Genomic DNA, 22781 nt, shown 5'->3' with positions numbered 1-22781 from the left:
TTCCGCCACAAAGTCCCACAGAGCTTTGGAAGACGGTCGATGAAATCTGATCAGAGGGGAGGGCCCTTGATCCAACTCCACCCCAAACCTTTGGAGACTATACTGTGGGCCCACGGACTGAAGGTCCACTGGTCCCTGAACAGGTGAAGTCTGCCGCCCACCTGATTGGTCTCACTGGGAAGGTGAAGGCTTGCCTCCTCTACCTCGGCCTCCTCTCCCCGGGGAGGGATCGCAAGCAGCCTTGCCTCTGAAGGAGGCCCTTGCTCTCACTCCCCCTTGCGCTCCTGTTAAGGCCTCAAACGACCCCTGGCCCTCATGGGAGGGGTTATATACAGGACACGTCCACGGGTAGGCGCGGCAAGGGAGTGCTGAGCTGGCTGCACCAGCACGAACTGTTGAGGCTGGGCCTTCGAGGTAGAAGGCTGGCCAACTGACGAGACAGGTACAGCTTGGACAACGGCTTGTTGGTGTTGTCTTCTGTGCCTCCTGTATCTCTTACCTGGCCTGTTTTGGGGCCCGGCGGACTCGGGGGCTTTCCTTTTGAAAGCAGGGATACCCCAGCGGGAGCGCAGACTTTGATTAGCCCTGGTTGCCTCAGCCAGGACATTGCTGACCTCTCCTTCGGGGAAGATACTAGCCCCCCAGAAGGAGCTTTTCATGAGCTTGTTAGGCTCATGCCTTATGGTAGCGTCCAGCGAAGATGTATTTACTGACAGTTCATCTGCGCTACCATGAAGTCAAACAGGTCCGTCTGAAATCCTGCTAACAGAGACTTCGTCAGGACCTGGAAGAGTGGTTCCTCGGAGTACATCACTGCCGTGGATTCCGCCAGGCACAGGGAGTTCAGTGATCGGCTCAGCCGACACCTAGCCTCAAACTTTGCTTTCAGGAGGGCTTCTGGCAGTTTGGGAAGCTGCTCACTGAATAAGGTGGATGCACAATCTGGGTCCAGCTTACCCAATGTAAAAGTAGCCGCATCCTTCCAGAAATCGTCGTCTCGGGAAGATCAGAGAGGTGGGATCAGTCCCCGGAGCTGAGGCGACGGACACCTTCCGTGCATGCCTGGGCGGTCGCAAGAGCCACCTTAGTCATGCAAGGGGTTGGGATTTTATCACCCAACGAGAACATCGTGAAGTTGCCCTTGAAGGGGGTCAACCGTGTTCTCCGCCTGCCACTCATTAAATGCAAGCAGCAATGTAGACTGCGCCTGGTCCCTTGGGAAGATCACTGTCTCCTTCGGGACCTTATCCGTCCTTACCCAAGCTTCCTCCGTCAACCTGGCGAAGAAGCCTGGGTAGGGGCAGCAGGTCAGGAGGAAAGAATTCCAACTCCTGAAGCCTGCGCGTGCCTAGACCCTCGATCGTTAGGGTATCTTCATGCCGGGAGCATGAAGGGCCAAATGCCAAGGATTTCCCTTGTCAAACGGAGGGAGGGCGGAGGCATCCGAATGGGGTAATGTACCGCCGACCCACCGGGCGCATGTGAACCCGGAGAGCATACTCTCCTGGCTCTGCAACCTCTCCGTAAGCTTGTTAAGCTTAGCATCCACCTCCGAGGTAAACTTCTGCAGAAGTATACCGCAAATTCCTCCCGGTCAAAGGCAGGTTGGCAGGAGGGCTGGCCTTAGCTGCCCTCGAACTCGCTCCCTTAGCAGAGGAGTGGCCTTGTTTGTGGAAGCCACCGGACTAGTATCCCGTGGCTTCACCGGAGGGAAAGGGGTTGCTTTGCGGGAGGTTGCGGACTTATAGCCCTTCGCCTTCCAAGACTTCTTCAACTTGGGGACAGCGGATTGCGCCCTGTCCTCCAAGTAAGAAGACTTTTGAAAGCCCTGAAAAGAAGAAGCGGTGGATGAAGGGGAATCAAAAAGGGAGCCCGCCCCCACTGCCTCACTTACCTCCCTACCTACCTCCTGGTCCTATTCCGTGTTCATCAGTTCCAGGTCAAGGTTTATGGCCGCCACTTCCTCCGACACCGCCACGTACAAGTTCTCGTCCTGGGGAGGCTGGGTTTCTACCTGGATCTGCTCGATGAGAGGAGCGGCACTTCGGATGGAACAGCTGCTGAGATCCGGGCGCCGGGGTAAAGCAGATTCCAGATGTTCTCATCCAGAACATATGGCTTCCCAACGGAACATTCCTACCAAAACCAGCCACCCAGGCTCGAAGGAACCCAAGGCGTCACTGCGGGAAGCTTGGTCGGCCTGGAAGAGAGCAGGGACGTAATAACCGAGCGCTCAGTGAAGAGATATATAAGCAATATATCAGGAACATAACGTACTTGAAACAAGTGAGGCAACGCAGTAACTACAGGCTCACCGACTCGTCCTGGATAAGCTCGTAAAGAGCGAAGCAAACCTCACAACCGTCCGGGTGCCACACAATGAGGTTGTCCATCCGGGATAAACAGCCCGAATGGGAACGGCAGACAACGTGCCCATAGGGCTGGTGCAGCACTGCAGTGCACCTGGGCTCCTCACAACGTACTGTCTGTAAGTGGAAGACGGTATATGAACATACTAATTTAAGGCGCGCCGGAGCAGAACCGGCGGAGATAGGGACCTTAAACTATAGCAGGTAATGGAGCATGCTAATTAATTTATATGCTCCGGCGGGACGATAAATCAGAGCAAAACATGACACACACTAAATTAAGGAGCGCCGGAGATAGTTCGACGGAGCAGGACCTTAACCTAGGATCATGCAACTCTTAATTGTGAAATCAACTTAAAGTATAATTACTGCCGGAGTCCGGCAGTAAGTATTAGTTTATACCGGACCCGCCGGAGCATTCCAGCGGGACGATAAACTAGAGCAAAGCATGACACATACTAAATTAAGGAACGCCGGAGATAGCTCGACGGAGTAGGACCTTAAGCTAGGATCATGCAACTCTTAATTGTAAAATCAACTTAAAGTATAATTACTGCCGGAGTCCGGCAGTAAGTAAATGGTTAACAACATAGGATAGCAGTACACTGCTGGTCATAGTGTTCGGCGCAGACCCTCCGAGATCCTGTGCCTCCGCCACTTGGTTACAGCGGGGAGGGCGGGGTAAATCATTACCTCCAGTTATTATACAGCTAGAGAACTAGGTGTGACTAAGGCCAACCTACTGAAAACCAAAACCACCGGAGTGGTAACAGGTAAGAAGGCAACGGGAGGACCGGGGGGCGGCGGAGCGGAACCAGCGAGGAAGTGTTTGAACCCTGAAGGTGATCGAAGTTCAGCTCGACCGGAGGAGAGCGAACCAACGAAACACTAGCCGAGCGGTTGACACCAGAACGGAGGTCAGGAGGGTGGGTGACCCTCAACTGGGAACCGGACTAGTCCCCCTCGGGGTGACGATCGAAGAGACCGACGTCCCACACGCGAGGAGATGACATAGCACTGGCAAAGTCAGGAGGCAGTACTTAGAAGGTGGAATCGAGAGTTATGTTCAAGTGGACGGGGACACCCCATACACTGACTCCCATGGGGCGTCGAAACAGACGTATCAACTTCCTGCGCGCAGGGAGACTCATGACACTCACCAAAAGTACTAGGGGAGGATAGGACAATAGCACTATTCTAAAGCAACGCCCAAACTCTCACCTCCTCTGAAGGTGCAGCCCAGACAGTAAAAGGAGGAGGAGGAGAGGAAGAGGGGTGGAAGGGAGAAACTCCCGTAATGCAGTCCAACCAACAACCGACCCATAGGGCAGAAGGGCAATGCATAAAGAAGATCCCCCTTTTTATTTTCCTCTCCCTCATTAGAGGGAGGAGGGGATGGGGGCTTCAGATGCCCTCGCAAACCCGAAAACGAGCGGTAAGGCGGATGGAACAACAAACAGGAACTCCTCGACCAGCCTACCCCCTCCCTCCCAGCTCAGCGACATAGTCGGGAGAGATGGGAGCTAAGACAATGCCAAAGCCTAACCTGAATAGCCTAACCCACCGATTGAAGCGAGAGGGCTAGGCTAGGATCCCCAATTTCTGATAAGTACCGCTAAAGTTAACCAATAACCATATAAGTACACGTAATATGATCGAATATACAAAAATATAAGAACTTGTGCTAAGCGTATAGCCCAACCGAGCGAGGCGAACAGGAGGTAGGCAGCCAACTGGCTGCTCCTGACGCCGAGCCCGGACCACAATAAATCCGAATTATCCATGTCATCCATTACACTACAAATCAGAGAAACTGACAAAAGAAAGCACCACCTTGGAGAGGGAATCTACTGTGAGCCTGGTATAAGCTATGAATTAACTGTAAGAACCAAAATAAGGAGGAAGCCTCCGTGAGGAATGACGCTAATCAAGGTACCAGAACCGCCGACATAGATAAACGCCCAAAAGGAACTTCTTGACGGGGAATTACGAAACATGAATAAAATTGTAAACGACCGAGAGAAACCCTGCAGAAACAAGCTGTAAGGGTGTACCTCAAGGTCATCATGGCGGGGCGCGAACGCCGGGAGTGCCGATATATGACCCTGTAAATATTAACTTACGGGCCAAAAAGAGCCTCACTGATAATAAAACCCCACAAGAAGATGGTACTTAACTTCATAACAGTGAAATTGCTTGAAGACATGGTCAACTCAAGGAAAATTGGGCGAAAAACCAGCACAAGAAAAAAGCCTTCTTAAAGGAAACACGTGCTAGAATGGAATGAGTACAGATGGCGCTGGGGTCGTCGGTTGGCGGGCAGGTGATTGCCGGCGTTAGATCGGCTCTCACGTTCCGGGTTTTGTCATTGGGATGTCTACAGAGTGCAGTCCTGTGGCAGTGACAACAATCACTCACCCTTATCTATACCGACGTCTATTTCATATTAGATGTTCGATCTGGGGGTAGTAACCCCAGCATTCCTGATAGCTTTTTTCTCTGGTATATTTAGCAATATCTATACCTAGAAATTCGTGCTTAATAGGAATTTCATCGGCTGACACAGGGACGAGCTCAGAAAATAACTTGGAGCAAGAGGGTTCTTTCCTGTGCCTACTTTTATTCAGGATATCCTTTAGGGTTTAACAATAAAAGACAGGAAAAAACAAGAACTATATATACATTATTCTATGAGATTCTAAAGTGACTTGCCTAATTATGCCAATCTGAGATATAGAATTATTGTGTCCCTCTCCCGCAATATCTCAGAATTCCAACTGTATTAAAAAGGCCCTCTAATCTCCAGTAAGGCACCCATGTGGATGGTACTTACCATACTACCTACCAACACAGTTTATTTGAATTTGCTTGATGTCAAGGCAACAGTGTTCAAGGAATACTGCCTCTGCTGACTATCTTGTAAACTTGGAGACTTCTTTGAGAGAAATGCCTTCAACAAAAGCCAGGGATGCACCCTGGATGTCATGCAATCCAGGAAGGGGGTGGGGTTCAACCTTCCTAATTTGGGACACTATGACAATTCTCAGCCAACACAGAGAAAGTGGCTTGTTTGTGATAGTGTACAAAATAAGGACCACCTGGGACATTTGCCACATCTAGGTAAACCTGAAGTGCTTAGATCAGGAATAATGTCTAATCTGTAATTCTAAATTTCCAAAGAAGAATAGGGGATGTCTTCTTTAAAGGGTCCTCATTCTTGGCCAGAAATGACAAGCCAGGAGACAACAGTGACAGCTAGGTGTCAACGTTGTCCCCTTCTAAGAAAGCTGGAATGCCAGAATGGTCAAAATGACCCCTTTTAGAGTGACTGACATGTAGTTGCATTAGGACTACTGAATTGAGACGAATGGTGTCAAAGAACCATATTCAGAGACACAGTAACAGGAACCCTTGCATGAGCCAGTCTTTGCAATGCAAAGGACCAGAGAAGTAATTTAAAAACTTCTAAATCTGAATCAATGACACACCCATAAAGCAAGGACCTGATAAAAGATTTGTATGACATAGTTGTAGCAGCAGCTAGGTGCATTTCCTCAAACACGTAGATTAGACAATATAAAACTGTTTCAACCAAGGCTCAACCAGCTGTCAGTGTGGAAGTGATCCAACCACACTTTCCATATGGACTGGTACTGCTGGATGGATGAAGTCCATAGTGTTTGCACTATGTATCTAGCAATGTCAGGTGAATAATCCTCACAGTAGACTAGATTTTTAAAAATCCACATGTGAAGGCCATGGCTCAGAAAGGAGGATGCATAGATGAATTTCCTTCTGTCTGAGAAAGAACAGCAGACAGCATTAGAATTGATTTTTTCCCCATTGTTGGAGCAGCAGAAACCAATAACTCCTTACCCAATATGGGGCCACTGGGTAGCAGTTCTATTGAAAGTAAGCAGTTTGATCAAAACCTTCAAAATCTTGGGCAATGGAGGAAAAAGGTACTTTCCTTCACTTGTTCCAGTCTTATAGGAATGCATCTCTTGCTACTGCTTGAATATCCAGGTCTGAAGACATACACTGGATCCTGAAGCACTTTAGCAACTACTTGAAATGAGGGTCGGTCTATCACCCACTTGGTTGAGGCTTCCTTCCACCTTGACAGGGAGTCTCTTCTTAGTTGAGCGACTCTGTGAGGTAGACTGCTGACAAGTGCCATTTTCTTGCCTAAATCATCCATAAAATCGACGTCATGATTGCATTGAGAGGAGCTGAGTGGAAGTCCAACCTTTCGATGCAAGTCATCTCCTGTATTGTCTTGGACTGAAAAAATGGGAGTTTCAATTTTCTGTGACAGGAAGACAGTCATCAGCTCCAGGAAACTGATGTAACACCTCCCTAAAAACAAATGACCATCTTCCCACCACCTGATGATCCTCCCAATGGCCTCCACCTGTTACAAAGGCATCCGTGTGTATTACTACCCACACAGAACATGGAGTCAGTTTGACTTGTTTTGCAGAGTTTCCTTCCATGTCCATGGACAGAATATTTTTCCAACTACCTGACTGCACGGGTTGAGACAATCAAAGCCTTTTCTGGGCATGCAAGAGCCAGATTCTGTTCTTATCCTTGAGTGGCAGACTAGGGATAGGACCTACCCCAGATGTGAGCTGTATGAGGTTCAGGATTCCTTACAAATGTCTGGAAAACCTGGATTGGGTAAGGAACCTTTGCAGGGCATTCCCTATTCTGGTTTGAGCCTGGCTAGGAAGACAAACTGACCAAAAATGGTATCCTAATAAAGTCCCAGCCACATAAAATGCTTATTGATGTGAGGTGGGACTTGTTCCAGTTCATCACGAAATCTTTTGATGGGGGTCTGTTGACAACGACTCAGGTCTCATAGGCACTCTCCTTTGGTGGCTCCCCCAATAAGTTAATTGTCTAAGCAGACTACCAGTTGAATTCCTTCTTTTTTGAGTTCCTGGACAGTATTGCTGCTCATTTCATGAAGATTCTCTGTGCAATATCTAACCAAATGGTGCATGACATTGAATCTATACTTGTCTTTCCCTATCAGAAATCCTTAGAACGGGTAGAAGGGAATGGTGATAGGGAAGTTACAGATCTTTCAAATTAAAAAGAGGTGGTCCAAGCCCCTTAAGGACTGAGCTAATGTACTAGGGCAGCAAGTCATACAGAAATTGCAGCATAAAATTCTTCTCAGGCCCTGTGGTGCTACTCCATGAAACCACAGCTCAAACAGTCTGAGAAGACTCTGAGAGCTTCCTCAGAGTCATTTCCAGAATAGCAGATAAGGTAGGGAAGAAAAGAGGTGGAACCTTGCATGGAACTCAGAAATGGATGTCCTGCCTGAGATCTGGCCCATGGGGGCACCAAACTCACGTGTAGCCATATCGAGTGGGAACTTTACCAATTCAAAAGGAAGGACAAGTGATGTCCATTTCTTTGTGGAATTGCCAGATACTGCCTTCACATGATTCATTATAGAAGTGAAGGGGGTAGAAAGCTTCTGACACCCAATGGAGATACTGGTTCACCAGGAATAAGGAGGTACCATATTGTCCACATTAGCAGAAAAAAGGGCTGCCTCTGTGACTTTTGTTGCCACACTAGCAGGGAGGATGACTATCTCCTTTGGCAGTTTCTACATGCCTAGTGAAGGAGGAACCAAGAGCCACTTTGTATTGGGAAAAGCAGCTCTGTCCCAAAAATTCCACTTCTTCTAACTCAATCACTGTTTTCCGTCTGTTGCTAAAAAATTTGTCACCTGGCTAAAGGATACACATTCAGGCATCACACAAGGGTTATCAATACCAGTATCAAGGGCAGGTACTTGTCTCACTGATCCTCCCAGCTTCAATGGGTTATAGTCTGAACTGGTCATGGTATTAGAACCAACTGAAACTAAGAAAACATCAAAACAGCAGACTTAATTTATTTTTGGCCTTGGGTTTTTGTTAGCTTACTCCAAGAACCTGAGATTTTTTTGTGAGGCTTAATCACTGTACAGTTGCTTTGGAAGGCTTTCTAGTCTCTTTTTGGATGACTTCAGGAATTATATATTGGGGGTAACCTCCAACTCAGTGTTCAGAACTGTTTTGAATTCATACTAGGAACCCTCAACAGGGCTTCCCAGATAACGTGCAATATCTCGCTGAAAGACTCTAACAAGCCTCAGATGGAATTTCCTTATTAGGAACCACTGGACCCAGGTAGCCACAATGTCACTGCCCGGTAAAGGCTTGGGAGTCTCTGATGAAGGATCTCAGACCTCGGAAGGACCAGGAACTTCAGATAAAGGAGGGTGGGGCCCTACTGGGGGTCCTCCTCAATGTCTGGTTATTGCATGGGAGAGCCCAGATCCTCTTTAAAGGAATCCCTCTCATGCAAAAACAAAAGCCAAACCCCTGGGTCTTCCAGGTTTAGGAGAGAATGATCAGTTGCTAGGTCCACTTTATTCCCAATACTGGGGCATCTATCCCAATGTATGACTTGATCTCCATCAGCGGAGTAATACAGAAGTCATCTGAGATCCAGTATCTTGGCATACTGGCCAGGACACAGAATCTGCTCAGAAAAGGAGGGGAATACTCCAAGCCAAAGCTCTGCCAGGATGATGTGCTCTCCTCCCCTTATGCTCCCTCTGAAACACTGGACCCAAGAACTAGTCTAAATCAAGCCTTTCCTTCACTGTTTGCTACCAGGAGCATGCTGCTTATTTTGCACATGTCTGACAACTACCTAAACTTAACTTTATAATTGTCTTTAAAATGTATATCTTTCCATAATTTTGATATATTTACTGTTCAAGTCATCATGTGTTCTGTGTAATGATAATAATTGTTGAAATATCGTATGTAGTGTAATGTCAGATCTCACAAGAATTAATGATTTAGGTAACTTAAGAACATAATTTAGAATTAATAATATCTTTCTTGATAATAGCATAGTAGCAGGAGAGAGAGTTTAAATTAGATCAGATGTTGTAGCTGTCATCGAGATCGCTTTGTTTTGAGTTGAGATGGGTGCTTGATTTTGTGTTAGATTCACGCGTTGACAAGCAAGAGATAACAGTCAAATAGTGTAAGATTTTTGTCTTGTCCGAGAAGACGACGAATGATTTCACAATGTTACATGTATATTTCTATGCTAAGATTTCATTAAAAGCTTTGTCCCGTATGATTTTCTGGTAAAGACACATTTCCCTTTTTGAGAAATACGAATGAGTTATTGCTCCTAAGCACATGGCAATTGTGTCATGTTTAAGATTACATTGCTCTGATCACGTATTGTTCTAACATGTTTGTTTTGGCCCAAGACGTTTTGCTCAGGATGTGACCTCATCTTCCTTTTCTAGAATTTTCTCTTGTATCTCATTCCCTAAATGTAATGACGTCATCTGATTCAAAAGAGAAAAGTTATTAACTTAAAATATTTGTGTGGTCATTGATATTAATCTTAGCTTTTGAGATCTGATAACAGTAAAACTAGGAAAAACATGCTAAGTGCCATTTTTAAAATATAATAAATTAAAAAATACTTGAGCTTTTTCGAGTCAAGAAACATGCCAAGTGGCATTTTTAAAATATAATAAATTAAATGAAAAATTACTTTGACCCAGGATGGCGCTATTTTGTATGTTCATGTTTCTTAGTTTTTCACTGATAGCCTTTAACATTTATTTAGTAAATTTTAAATATTATAGTAAACCTAACAAATAAGTGCTTTGTGAAATCCGCTCAAAACAAAACCACTTAGCTGCATTTGATACAGGTGATTTCACTAATCCGTGAGTTTTCACAAATTTGTGTAAGGTAAATGTGAATTTTACTTATTATTATCATGGTATAACAAACTAAGGTATATTAAGGGATTTTGCCATCTTTTTCAGTGAGATTGGTTTTACATTGTTTCCAATTGTAAATCTTTTGTATGTATTTTTTTTGTTTTGTTCTTGTATTTGCAATCTCTTAGTTTTGTAAATGAATATTTTATATAGTTTTGGTGATTTAACATTTATTTAAATAGTCATCTTAAATTAATTATAGTAAACTCCTCATGGCTGGCCATTGTGGGGCATGTTTGTTTTGTGTAAAAAAAAATCAAAATTCCGTTCGCTATTTTCTCTTGATTTCATCATAATACGTGTTTATCTTTTATCGGGTAGTAATTTGTATTCTTTCATGCCCAGAAGTTTTGTTTAAAATACGTTCCTCCAGTTTTATTTAATCCATGTTGCCGATGCATGATCATTTATAAATCTTGAACATTGTTTTCACAGCTTCAGCTAAACTTGCAGTATATTTTCTTAAACCATCAGTCCTAAAAACCATTTGTAACTGCCTAAATTACCGATATGGTTCAAACACAAAAAAACAGTTTTAAAATTAGCAAAACAACAGTTTCCTTTGTTTATGGCCATACACATTTACGAAGAGTATTTTAATAGTTTTATCAACTAGAGAATAAAGAGATGGAGCATTTAGTTAGTCTCTCTGCCTGATGTGAAAATACAAATAATTAGTGAATAATTCTTACCCCATCGTGAAAAATACTGCGAATGGAGTGAATTTGTCCCAACTTGTACTAATGGGATATTTTAATTCTAAGATGAGGTGCTTATACTGGGTTTTGTGTATTCTAGCCCAGTAAATGGCTAATCCAAGGTCCCAATGATGCCAGATTAGTGATGGTCAACCTGTAGTTCAAACACAAAAAAATCTCTAAAAATGCTTATACCTGAGTATTTTAATAGTTTTATCATAGAGTGCATTTAGTTATGAAAATGATGTGAAAATACAGTAATTAGTGAATATTTCTTAGTGAAAAATACCGCGAATGGGTGAATTTTCCGTGAATAATGTGGAAATCTCTGAATAGGTGAGTTACTGTACTTAATAATTTAACAATGAATACTTGATTTAATTTTCATTTACTTAGATTTTCTTTTCAAATCTTGAGTAATTCTTGATAGTTTAAATTTTGCTTGATTAATTCAATTTCTTGATAAATTAAACTTTGTAATTTAATTCAAGAATTAATTAAATTTTTTATTGATTTCAAGTACTGTAATAGTAAATTTTTTCTTTAAAAGTGAGATTGTGAATTTTGATTATAAATTTTCAATTTAAAAATAAATTTTTATATTTAAAATGTTTAAAACAGTGTTTCATTTGTTGACCACCACTGAATAGGATTAACTGTGTGCATAAGGCATAGTGATAAATATGTTTTGTTCCTTTAGTTTTGCTGAAGTGAATTAAGACCAGGGAAACAGTTAAAGTTGTTTGATGGAGTGATACCCTTTTACTTTAGTATATTTCTTGTTTAAATGTTGATACCTCACACTTGTTTTAATGAACTTAGTCTGATTTTTCATGTGATTAGTAAGCTTTTTAAGGGATCATGTTGCCGTTAGAATACTCAAGTCGTAATTTTATTGTTATGAGAGTTCAGGCATCTGGCTGAAGTAAGGTAAATTTTTGAATTCTATGATTAACTGTGTAATAACCAGGTACTTAGAACACTTCGTGACAATATCGATTTGCGTAAGTCGAACAATAGTTGTATCAAAATAGTAATGATAATTTTAATAAAACTGTTGTTTTACTGTATCTAATCATATTGCATGTACTGTATGTATTATTGTCATATTATTGTATTACAAAATGTGAAAAGAACGATCATGTGCCATCTGCATTCTGGTTTGGTTACATTTCTTAAAATCATCAGCTGACTGCATTTTACCGACATCATCACTGTCTTTAGTTGCTGAATTAAACTTAATTCAGAGATGTTTCTTTCATAAATTATCACATCTGGGTTTAAAAATTGCAACTATTTTCTTTATAAACGCAGTAAATTAAATGAAGTACATGTGCGATTTTGTCAGTTTCAGGCATTACTTTTGCCTGCAAATAATTTTGGAGTCTGCTCATTATTCATTTCTTTGGCCACAGCTATAATATCTGCTGCTTCAACTTAGTGACATATAATTTCTTAACACCTTCTCAATTGCATAATGGATGAATAAAAATGTATTTGATTTTTATTTATGGAATTACATTGAAAATAAGCAAGTTTTTAACAAGACAACTGTAAAGCAACTCTTAGTAAAAGTGTGTTAGTTACAGTAACTAACATCAGCAAACAGCTGTTTATTAATATAAACTGCAAAACAGTAAAAGCTTTAGCATTATTTTCAGAGTTGAAAGCAATGTAAATTAATAAAGGAACAGTAACAATAATGCAAGGGATGCTGGTAAGCAAGTGGTGTATCCACTAAGAGCGCCTGATTTGAAAAAACAGTTCAGTGCTCAATCCAGAAGTGAAAACACTCAAATCGATATTTCCATTTCACACCAATATATCCGTCAGTACGATATACCACGGTCCATTATCTCGGTGCTCTACAGGCAGTCCCCAGTTATCAACAGGCTCGGTTATCGGCGATCCGGTTTTACGGCACTTGTGTAGCAATGAAAATTGAAAATTGCCAATTTCCACTTATCGGCGCCGATAATTGGGTATTGGCGCTAATACATACCTAACAGAGGCGCCGATAGCCAAAAATCGGCAATTTTCAGCGCCAATAAGCCCCGAAAATCACCGATTTTTGGTTATCGGCAATTTTCAGTTATCATCAACCCTCAGAACGGAATCCCTGCTGATAACTGGGGACTGCCTGTACTGTATCATCAAACCATGGCTGGTCATTTGTCCTATATTTGATGACCTTTCTAGGGATATATCTTATTAAAATAGCCATCAGCATTTCATTTAACTTGTTGGGATAAGGATCTAATATAGCATCTGAAATATTAAGTGCCTGACAAGCTTCAACAAAGCGGTCCCAATTGGCTCTGGATTTTAGCCAGACCATTTTCGAATGGTGGCATTAGGGATACACTGATTGACAGATACTGTAAGTCCATCTCAATGGCGCAATGATCAGACGTGCCTCTACTGTACTGTATATTCACAGACCTTGAACTTTACAATAGCTGGGACATCTGTGAATATGAAGTCTAATCTATAACCAGAAATGTGCATCAGTTCCTCAATTAGCTGGACAAAATTGGAGGATACACAGAACTCAAGGCCCCATAGGGGGGTGGTGCCGTCAGTGCACCTCATGCGGTGCATTGTAGACATTACTTAAGGGTCTTTGCAGTGTCCCTTTGGCCCCTAGCTGCAACTGCTTTCATTCCTTTTACTGTACCTCTATTCATATTCTCTTTCTTCCATCTTACTGTCCACCCTCTCCTAACAATTGATTCATAGAGCAACTGCAAGGTTTTCCTCCTGTTACACCTTTCAAACTTGTACTGTCAATTTCTGTTTCAGTGCTGAATGGCATTAGTTGCCCCAGTGCTTGGCATGTATGCCTAAAATCTATAAATCAATCGATCAATCAACAAAACTCAAGAGCAGACCGGCTATGCTGATCTGTGGAATGTGAATTTAGCCACTCACTGTGCTTTGCATTACAGTCTCCACAAATGCTCCAGGCAACACAAATTGTGAATGAGTCTACCCCTGGCTAAGTATGCCACTAGAGGGACTCTGGGGTTTGAGGCATAGACTGCCTGATGGAATTGGAGGAACTTTTTCCTTCTGTTGCATCTCTAAAAGTTTGTGCAGATGCACTTCTAAGCTATTGTAAAGTAACTGGTCTGTAATTTATAAAATCTAATTTTTAATGTTTAATAAAAAATAGAAAGATAAATATATAAATTGCTATTAAACAACTACCAAACAAGCTGTTACATTTGCTTTGATTGTACAAGCAATGAAATTATGTACAGTAACAAACACTGTCCTATTCATTTCATGGAAGGATTACACCTAATATAAGACAAAAATATAAAAATAAAGCAAATTTTAAAAGTAATTTGTATTTTTCCCAACATACAAACTTGAAGTTCTTTATATTAGGATTTAGCTTACGAACATTAGATGGAATGGTTGCTAAAACTTACTGACAAGGTAGTTTAACTACTGAAAGGTTGGGGGAAGCTCTGGCCATCTGTTGGTCTGAAGCTGAGATAGATACACAACTTGAGCAGCCACCACAGAACCTAATGAAAACATATCCAAGGACTTGTGGGCAACCTCTGACAAGTAAAAAGAGGTGAAGGTGGTCTGTTGCAACCACACTGCCACACAAAACACTGGTTGAACCCACATGTTTTTCTGGACTGCTAAGGACAGAGAGATGCCCCAAGCCTCATGAGCTCTTGCCTGGACTGTACACTGGCTCTTCTCGATGGACAAGTCATATGCCCACTTAATCATCTCACAGAGCCAAATTGTGTTCCTGGACACCTCTTTCTTGGCCATGCCAAAGCCATAGAGATTCAGGCCTGAGATGTCAGTTCTTAGGTAGTACAGCAGCACCCTAGCAGGACATAGTAGCTTCTTTTCCAGATCACTATCTGCAAAGTCCTCTAGGGAGGGGGTCAAAAAGAACTCAAACCTGGTATCAAGGACTGACGGGTTCTGAGTCTTCACCACAAAACCCAGGACAAATTCAAGTGACACTGATCCCATCCCCTTGAGTGCTGCACATCAAAAGTTAAGCCATGAAGCTCACCTACTCTCTTTACAGATGCCAGGGCAAGAAGAAGAACAGTCTCCAAAATCAGATCCCTGTCTGATGACTCTTTTAGACTTGTATGGGTGACAAGCAAGGCTCCTAAGAACAAGAGTCAAATCCCACTCAGGGGACCTGAGTTCCCTGGGAGGACAAGACTGTTCAAAGAATTTCAGGAGTATAGAGATCTTCCACTGGGAAGAGATATCTACTCCTTTTAGTCTCAAGACTTGGCCTAAGGCAGACCTGTAGCCCTTTAATGGCTGGGGGAGTGAGAAGCTTCTCTCAGCAAAATAAAATGAGGGAGTCCGCTACCTACTGAAGGGTGGCTCTTATCAGTGAGATACCCCCCCCTCCCTCTACAACACCAATCACAAAAGACCCTTTTTCCCTGGTACACAGCTGCTTAGGATTTATGCAAGTATCCAGACATCTCCTTCGCTGTCTGCTGAGAAAAACCTCTATCAAAGGAGACACTGGATAGTCTCCATCAGATGTGAAGTGTCAGTGCTTCCATGGCCTGGTGATATCTCTCTACATGTGGCTGGCATAACAAGTTGTGCCATGGAGGAATCTCTCTCAGGAACTTGGACAGCAGAGCCAGCAGGTCTGGATACTACTCAGCATGTGGCCATTTTGATACCACCAGAGTAAGTCTGAAATTCTGAGTGCTCAACACTGTTGTTCACCTTCTGAATCGGGAAAAAAGGTGGAAAAGTGTACTTGCTGAAGCTGTCCCATGGACGTTGGAATGCATCTTCCATGGTTGCCCACAGGTTGGGGACTATCAAGCAGAACACTGGCAACTTCCTGTTGAGCTGAGTGGTAAACAGGTCTATGCTCAGAGTCCCCCAAACCTTGAACAGCTTCTCCACTACACAGGTGTGGAGACCACCTATCACCTATGTCTGGTGGCTAAGCTTGTCTGCCCCTATGTTCCAAGAACTTGGAATGCACCTACCCAATCGCTCTACCGAATGGTTCACAGTCCACTCATGTACCTGCATTGTCAACTGGTGCAGCGGAAAGGAGACTAGCCCTCCCTACTTACTGAAGTATACCACTAACATAGTGTTTTCACTCATCAACGCCACAGAGTGCCCCATCACTTGGTCCTAGAACTCTTGCAATGCTAGAAATGCTGCTTTCAATTACATGACATTGATGTGGAATTGCCAATCACTCTGGTTCCACACACCTGGCATCAACAACTCCTCCAGGTGTGCACCCCACCTGTTGGATGTGAACAAAAGCAGAAGAATTTCCAGAGGGGGAGTGCCAAGTGGTACTCCCACCGTGAGGTTCCTGTTGTCCAACCACCAGGCTAGATCCTCTCTTACCTCCTATGAGAAAGGAACTGGATAGAAGGGAGGGTCTGTCACAGAAGACCAAAACCCTTTGAGCCTCCAATGAAGGGAATGGAGGTGTAGCTGCCCATGAGGCACCAGATTTTCCAAGGACGACAGGTGACCTAGAATGCGTTGCCACTGCTGAACAGGTTGTTCCTGACATGACAGAACTTTTGGAAAACCTCCCTGAACTTGCTGATGTGAAAGTCTGAAGGGAAAACTCTCACTACTGCCATGTCTATCAGCATGCCCAGGTACTTTATCTTCTGCTTGGAAATGAGATCTGACTTTTCCTAGTTTATCATGATTCCAATATCGCAACAAAACCTCGAGGAGACAGTCCTTGTCCTGCAGCAACTGAAAAAAGGAGTTTGTCAGGACCAGCAAATCACTGAGATACCTCAAGACATATCATGCAAATGAGCCCAAGCCAACACCAGCATGGACACTCACATGAACGCTTTGAGGAGCGGGCAAAACAAAGTGCTCTGAACTGAAACACCACTCCTCCTAGGGTAAAGCAGAAGTACTTTCAAGGGGACCTGTGAATGGGTATTTGAAAATAATGATCTTCAAGTCTACCTGAAGGATGAAGTCACCCTCTCCGATGGAATCTAATACAGAGCAAACCGTTTCCATCTTGAACCAGGTCTGGTGCACGAACAGATTCAACGAAGAGTGGTCTATCCCCAGTCTCCAGCCGCTTGTTGCCTTCTCTACGAGAAACAGGCAGCTGCAGAACCCTGGAGGCCAACCCTGAATGACTTCTGCTGGGCCTTTCCTCAACATCGCATTCACCTTGAGGCCAAGGTCCTTCTGCGAACCAGGAATGAAAGTGCAGAAATGGACTGGGTTGCAAAAAAGAGGCAGCAGAGACTCAGAGGGAAGTAGATATCTTCCTGTAAGACATTCAATACCCAAGTCTCTGCTCCATGTCGCTGCAGTTGGTGGGAAGGAACACTACCCTTAGCATCCTCCTTCCTTCTTCTTGCCCTTGCCTACCTTTCTGGAATGGGTGGGGGCTCTTGAGGAGCACAACTGCATACACTTCCCTAAAGGGGCATAAGATAACTGGGGAACTCTATGGGGTACAAAAGCAGCCAGGGATTTTCCCTGACTCAAAGAACAAAGTACAGCCAAAGCCAAAGGTTTGGCTGCAGTGACATAAGTTCAGTTCTCCTGGACAGTTGTGATAGAACTACACCCTCCTCTTCAGGACCAGGTTAGACCACAGGTTTGCCATCTGGTGGGTAAGGTTGGTGAAAGCCACAGCTCCTGAAAACTTGTCCTCACCAGAAGTACAACCACTCAATAACGAGGACATGAAAAATTGTGAAGGATCAGAGGTCCAGCTAGGAGATTGCCTGGGGGACATCCATAGCTGTCGACTACAACAATATTGCCTTTGTCTGAGAGAGAGAGAGAGAGAGAGAGAGAGAGAGAGAGAGAGAGAGAGAGAGAGAGAGAGAGAGAGAGAGAGAGAGAGACTTTCAGTACAAAGATGATCTAGGGAGGCATCAGGCACTAAAAAAGTCAGGTCAGGGTCAGCCTGTTTGGTCAGTATTGCACCAGCATCAGGAAGATATTTTCTCGGTTGAGTTGGAGGTGGACGAAGTACCTTACCAGACTGACTAGACTTAAGTGAATTCTCTTGCCCAGAGACAAGGGAATTCTCCTGGTCCAAAAGCCAATGGCAAACTTAAACCATGGCAAGCCGATTAAGAGCCAAGGACCATTTTGAGGACCGCATTTGGCCTTGATGGCTGAGAATCTGTCTGTGATCACAGCCACGATCACTTCCTCTAGGTCATTATGCTGCCTAACCAGCTGAGTGACCTGCCGAAACTGCATCTGCAACTCGGGAGTATCTGAGTCTTGGGGTAAAGGACCCTCGGGCCCTTCCAGATCCCAGATCTCCTGAGTTATTCCCTCTGCAGGGGAGGAAAACTCCTCAGAGCCCCCTGGGGACCATTCCACCAATCAGGTGTACAATCTGTTCGGTCCAATTACCTTACCAGGCTCATAAACCTTCATGGAAAGACTGGACCAGGAGTGCAAATAGTCTTTGTCACAGTAGTGAACCTGTTCAACCCCAAAGTTCCTCATTGGAGGGGTGGGTATAGTTCTCAGCTAGCACGCTGCTGGCCCAACATTCGATTCTCCGACTGGCCAGTGAAGAATTAGAGGAATTTATTTCTTGTGACAGAAATTCATTTCTCATCATAATGTGGTTTGGATTCCACAATAAGCTGTAGGCCACGTTGCTAGGCAACCAATTGGTTCTTAGCTAAGTAAAATAAATCTAATCCTTCAGGCCAGCACTAGGAGAGCTGTTAATCAGCTCAGTGGTCTGGTTAAACTAAGGTATACTTACTTTGTTCAACCCCATCCTCTCAGTAACACCCAAAGAGGTGGAAAGACACGTGAATGGTCCCTGGTATCCCCGCTCGACCGAGAGAGGACCAAGGTTTTCCAAAGACAGTGGGGCCATGGGTTGTCTACAACCCACAGTAATGATGTCCTCATGGGTCAAGGAGAGCGGTCCTGCTCACACAAATGTGAGTGGGGGCTGTCTGTCGACTGTGCCACATCCTTCCAAAAGGTCAAAACCTCTACAGACGGGAAGTACCCCTTAGCAGTGCCCCTAGGTCTAGGGGACCCAGGAGTAGAGGTTGCAGGGAGACACAGTAGCCTTCTTCTTCTTCTTCCTCTTACTAGTGGTCAAAGTCAAAGGGGAGGAGAAGGAAGAACCCGACGAAAACAAAGACAAAGCAGATAATGATAACAACTTCTTGTGTTTCTGACTTCTTCCTCATGGCAGCCGAGGTCAATGCCAAAGACAAGGAACAAAGGATTACCACCCCTAGCTTCTCATGACACATCACCATGGGTGCAAGAGGGGACATGGTATACATATGGACAGTATGAGAGCCAGGAGAGAGAGTGACCATCAAAGTCATCATGGTCACTATAGACACAGTCACAGAAGCCACCTTACGGGCTGAGAGGTGACTAAGCAAATTATAAACACCAGGCTCTCCTGAGAGACCTAAGGAAGACCATAACTCCTCAGAGCTCTTGTCTCCTCCGCACCTGGAAAAACATTCATGTTAGTAAGAGAACTTTCCTTCTGCCCTGAGATTGTCTACCAGCAGATAACTCTCTCTCTGAGTGAACAAAGCCTCTAACAAGATGCCAGAGTGATTGTCCTCTCCCTCTTGCTGGCTCTCCACTGAACGTTTAGTTGGAGTTGGTGAGGGGGATACACTCCTTTAGGAGTCAAAACAATGGGTGGAAGTTTGGTGGGTGGAAGAATGGTGCCAAAGACCTCCTTAGGTGTCACTAGTGGAGTGTTCCCCCCAAATGATATCAGGGAAGCCTTCCTAGCCTTCTTCAGCTTAGCCACAAACTTAACCCATTGCTCTGATGGCCACTCCCAGCACTGAGAACATGGGCTATCATGGTTGCAAAGATGTTTACTGCAAAATGTGCACAAAGAATGCGGGTCAACTTCCATACAAGACAAAAACCTCTTGCTAGGTCTGTCTTACCAAGACAGCACCTACCAGCCGCAGGATTCCTTGGTGTTGAAGAGGAAGGCTTATGTTACTTGTGGGTTGGATCTATAATTTTAGATTCAAGCACAACAAATATATCAAGACTGGAAAAATAGCAATACTGAAGTGTGAATAATTGCATAAAAGTAAGCAAACCAGTGAAAAATCAAAGCAGAGGGCCAAAGGAAGACGTCTGCATCTGAGGGCAGCCAAAAGCAAAGTGAAGTGCACACCAACGGGTGGGAACCACCCTCATCACTTCGGACGAACAGCCCACCTAAGCTGCCGCGACGATTACCCCCTACCCGGTGGTAGTTAACTATCTTGTCAGTAAGTTTTAAACAGCCATTCCAGCTCATCTCTGCAATCTGAATCCTAATGTAAAGAACAAAGTTTTGTATTTGTGAAGGAACAAACAGGTTTCATATTAAGTATTGTATACTCTTACCTTACTAATGTCTTTATGGGATTCCTTCATATTGATCAGATAAGTTGAAGGTACACACGTCATCAAGGGATCTACTGGCTTTCCAACATAGAAACCAACAGTTTTAGGATTGCCATCAACTCCTATATGGACACCAAACTCATCCTTGTTGCGATAAGCAATAACGTCAGGCTTTGTGAAAAGAAAATAAAAATTAACATGTAATGATTTTTCTTGAATTATACAGTACATCAGCCCCCTTTAAAGAGGATAACATTTATGCACACATCTCACACGAATAGATTACTTTCTCTTACACAGGTCTGCACTTAGTCAGATGACTAGCTGGTTAGTTTAAAGTATGCTGGCTTTGTACCAACAAGGGGCCTTGCCCTAAGGCATGGTAAGGTGCTGAAGGGGATGAGAGGCCACATGTAGACTTTTGGACTCTGCCTACCCAACAGAGACAAGGATAAAATGAGCACCCTGGAGTTAGTAAGTAGTGGTCTGTGACAGGTGGTAATTCACATGAACATCATTGTCTCAACTGACCCCATTCTTGAAGTACCCCAACCATGAAGTAAAAATGTCTCAGGTGTCCTTAAAAAAAAAAAATTTCAGCTTGATAATGGCAAACAAATTCCTACTCATTTTCCCTAATATGAAGTTTTCATAATAAAACTAATATTGTAATACTTACCCGAACATCTGAATTAGCCCTGGTCACCTACCAGCCCGAACTACATCCCCATAGCTTTTACCCACTAAGTGGGTATTAAACTGTCAGCGTTACCAACGCTTACAGGAAAATCTAGTCAAATGAGTTACCTGAAGTACCGTTGGCAACACTGCTGCAAGTCCCGGCCGAGTGAGGCCAAGATACCCCAATTGCGTTATCCACTATTCAAATTGAAGTGGGGAGGAGGGTGGGAATCATTCAGGTGTTCAGGTAAGTATTACAATATTAGTTTTATTATGAAAACTTCATATTGCAATACACTCCCTGAACACCTGAATTAGCCCGATTAACAAAATTTAGTGGAGGTGGGATCAATCTAATTCAGCCCGACCTGCCAACAGGAAAAGCAGGTAACTCATTATTCGCCTACTCTGTATAAAATGAATGTATCCTCACCTGGTTATCCCACTCGGCAGGTGAGAATGTCTGTAGAGAGAGTACCCCTGACGTCAGTCTCATGTCTAGGTACTGTCTGAGTCGAGCTACCTCTCATGTGGTATTCAAACCTCCTCATGGATAGAGAGTAGCAAAAAAATAAAAACCAACCTACCATGTGGCTAATCACAGCCTCCCATGATTAGTGGAGAACGACGAACCTCCCACGTGGCTAATCAAAGCACTCTCATGTATGGAGGGGTACGATGAACCTCCCATGTGGCTAATCAAAGCACTCTCATGTATGGAGGAGTACAAAGAACCTCCCATGTGGCTATTGTAGCCTCTCATGTCTGGAGGAGAAGTTGAGTGTGCAGGTCTTCGAGTTCTTCGCCATCCGTTGCCGCCGATGTCTGCGCAGAAGAGGTTGAAAAACCAAACCTGTCCACTGGATCTGCCTATCTTCACAGCACTAACGTCAAACTTAATATTCTCACTATGAACCCCTATTCTCACTATGAACCCCGACTAACAGAGAATCCAAAATTCCAAATTTCCTCAGACTACGTTCATTACCTAGAGTTCCCCCCACCCTTAACATTACTACGTAATTATAAGATCGAGTTGGTCGTCGCAAAGGGACCAAGCGAGAAATTCTTCTTCGAAGAAAACTGAACGTCTTTTAGGTAGAAAGTCGTGAAAACCGACTTCCAAGTGGCCGCCTCTAAGAACCTCCGCATTAAGAGAGTACCCCCTTAGCTAAGTGAACGTACCCACGATAGAAAGGTTAGCGGCTACACACGGACTAAGAGAATAACTTTCATGTAAAAAGGAGAATGATGCATCTCCCAAGTGACTATTCAGAGCCTACCCATTAAGGAGGGAATGAGGCAGTGTGCCGAGCCGATGACCCTCCACCCTGCAGGTTGCGGCAAAGGCCGATGAGCGCAGAAGTATCCCATCGCTGACGAAACAACCTAGGCTAGCCTACGAGAGCACCTCTTTGGACTCTCGTAGGGAAACTATAAAAGACTAGGATACTTAAGATGTACTAAACTTAAGTTCATGTGATTATACTATCACTATTGCTTAAGATTCTAAAGGCTAGAAGGAATTTCTCTATCTAATCAACCTAATAATCACCGCACTATGTGAGTACTACCTTAGCTAAATGAGCGCACCCTAGATAATAGACTTTGCCGTTAAACGTGGACTAAGTGAATAACCTTCCGAGTCTCTTCGCACTAAGAGAATACCACCTCAGCTAATTGAACGCACCCTAGATAGGAGAATTCGCCACTATATGCGGTGGGGCGAATTGAACGTCTCATAAGTAAAGGAAAAAAACAAAGACGGACTCGCAAGTAAACTACCTCCAGAAT

The 22781-nt window shown here is 43.9% G+C and overlaps 1 protein-coding gene across 1 annotated transcript in view; it reads right to left on the bottom strand.

Moving 5' to 3' along the window:
• LOC136846481 (tRNA (uracil-5-)-methyltransferase homolog B-like) overlaps positions 1–22781 on the bottom strand; it is an 80225-nt gene that overhangs the window by 37192 nt on the left and 20252 nt on the right. The window contains exon 5 of the mRNA XM_067117292.1: positions 20307–20477. Within this exon, the coding sequence (XP_066973393.1) occupies positions 20307–20477 (171 nt within the window). The remainder of the gene's footprint in view (positions 1–20306; positions 20478–22781) is intronic.

Source organism: Macrobrachium rosenbergii, chromosome 15 (genome assembly GCF_040412425.1).
Source record: "Macrobrachium rosenbergii isolate ZJJX-2024 chromosome 15, ASM4041242v1, whole genome shotgun sequence".
Classification (NCBI taxonomy): Eukaryota; Metazoa; Arthropoda; class Malacostraca; order Decapoda; family Palaemonidae; genus Macrobrachium; species Macrobrachium rosenbergii.
Note: the sequence above shows the minus strand (reverse complement) of the source record. Positions and strands in the feature narration are given on the sequence as shown.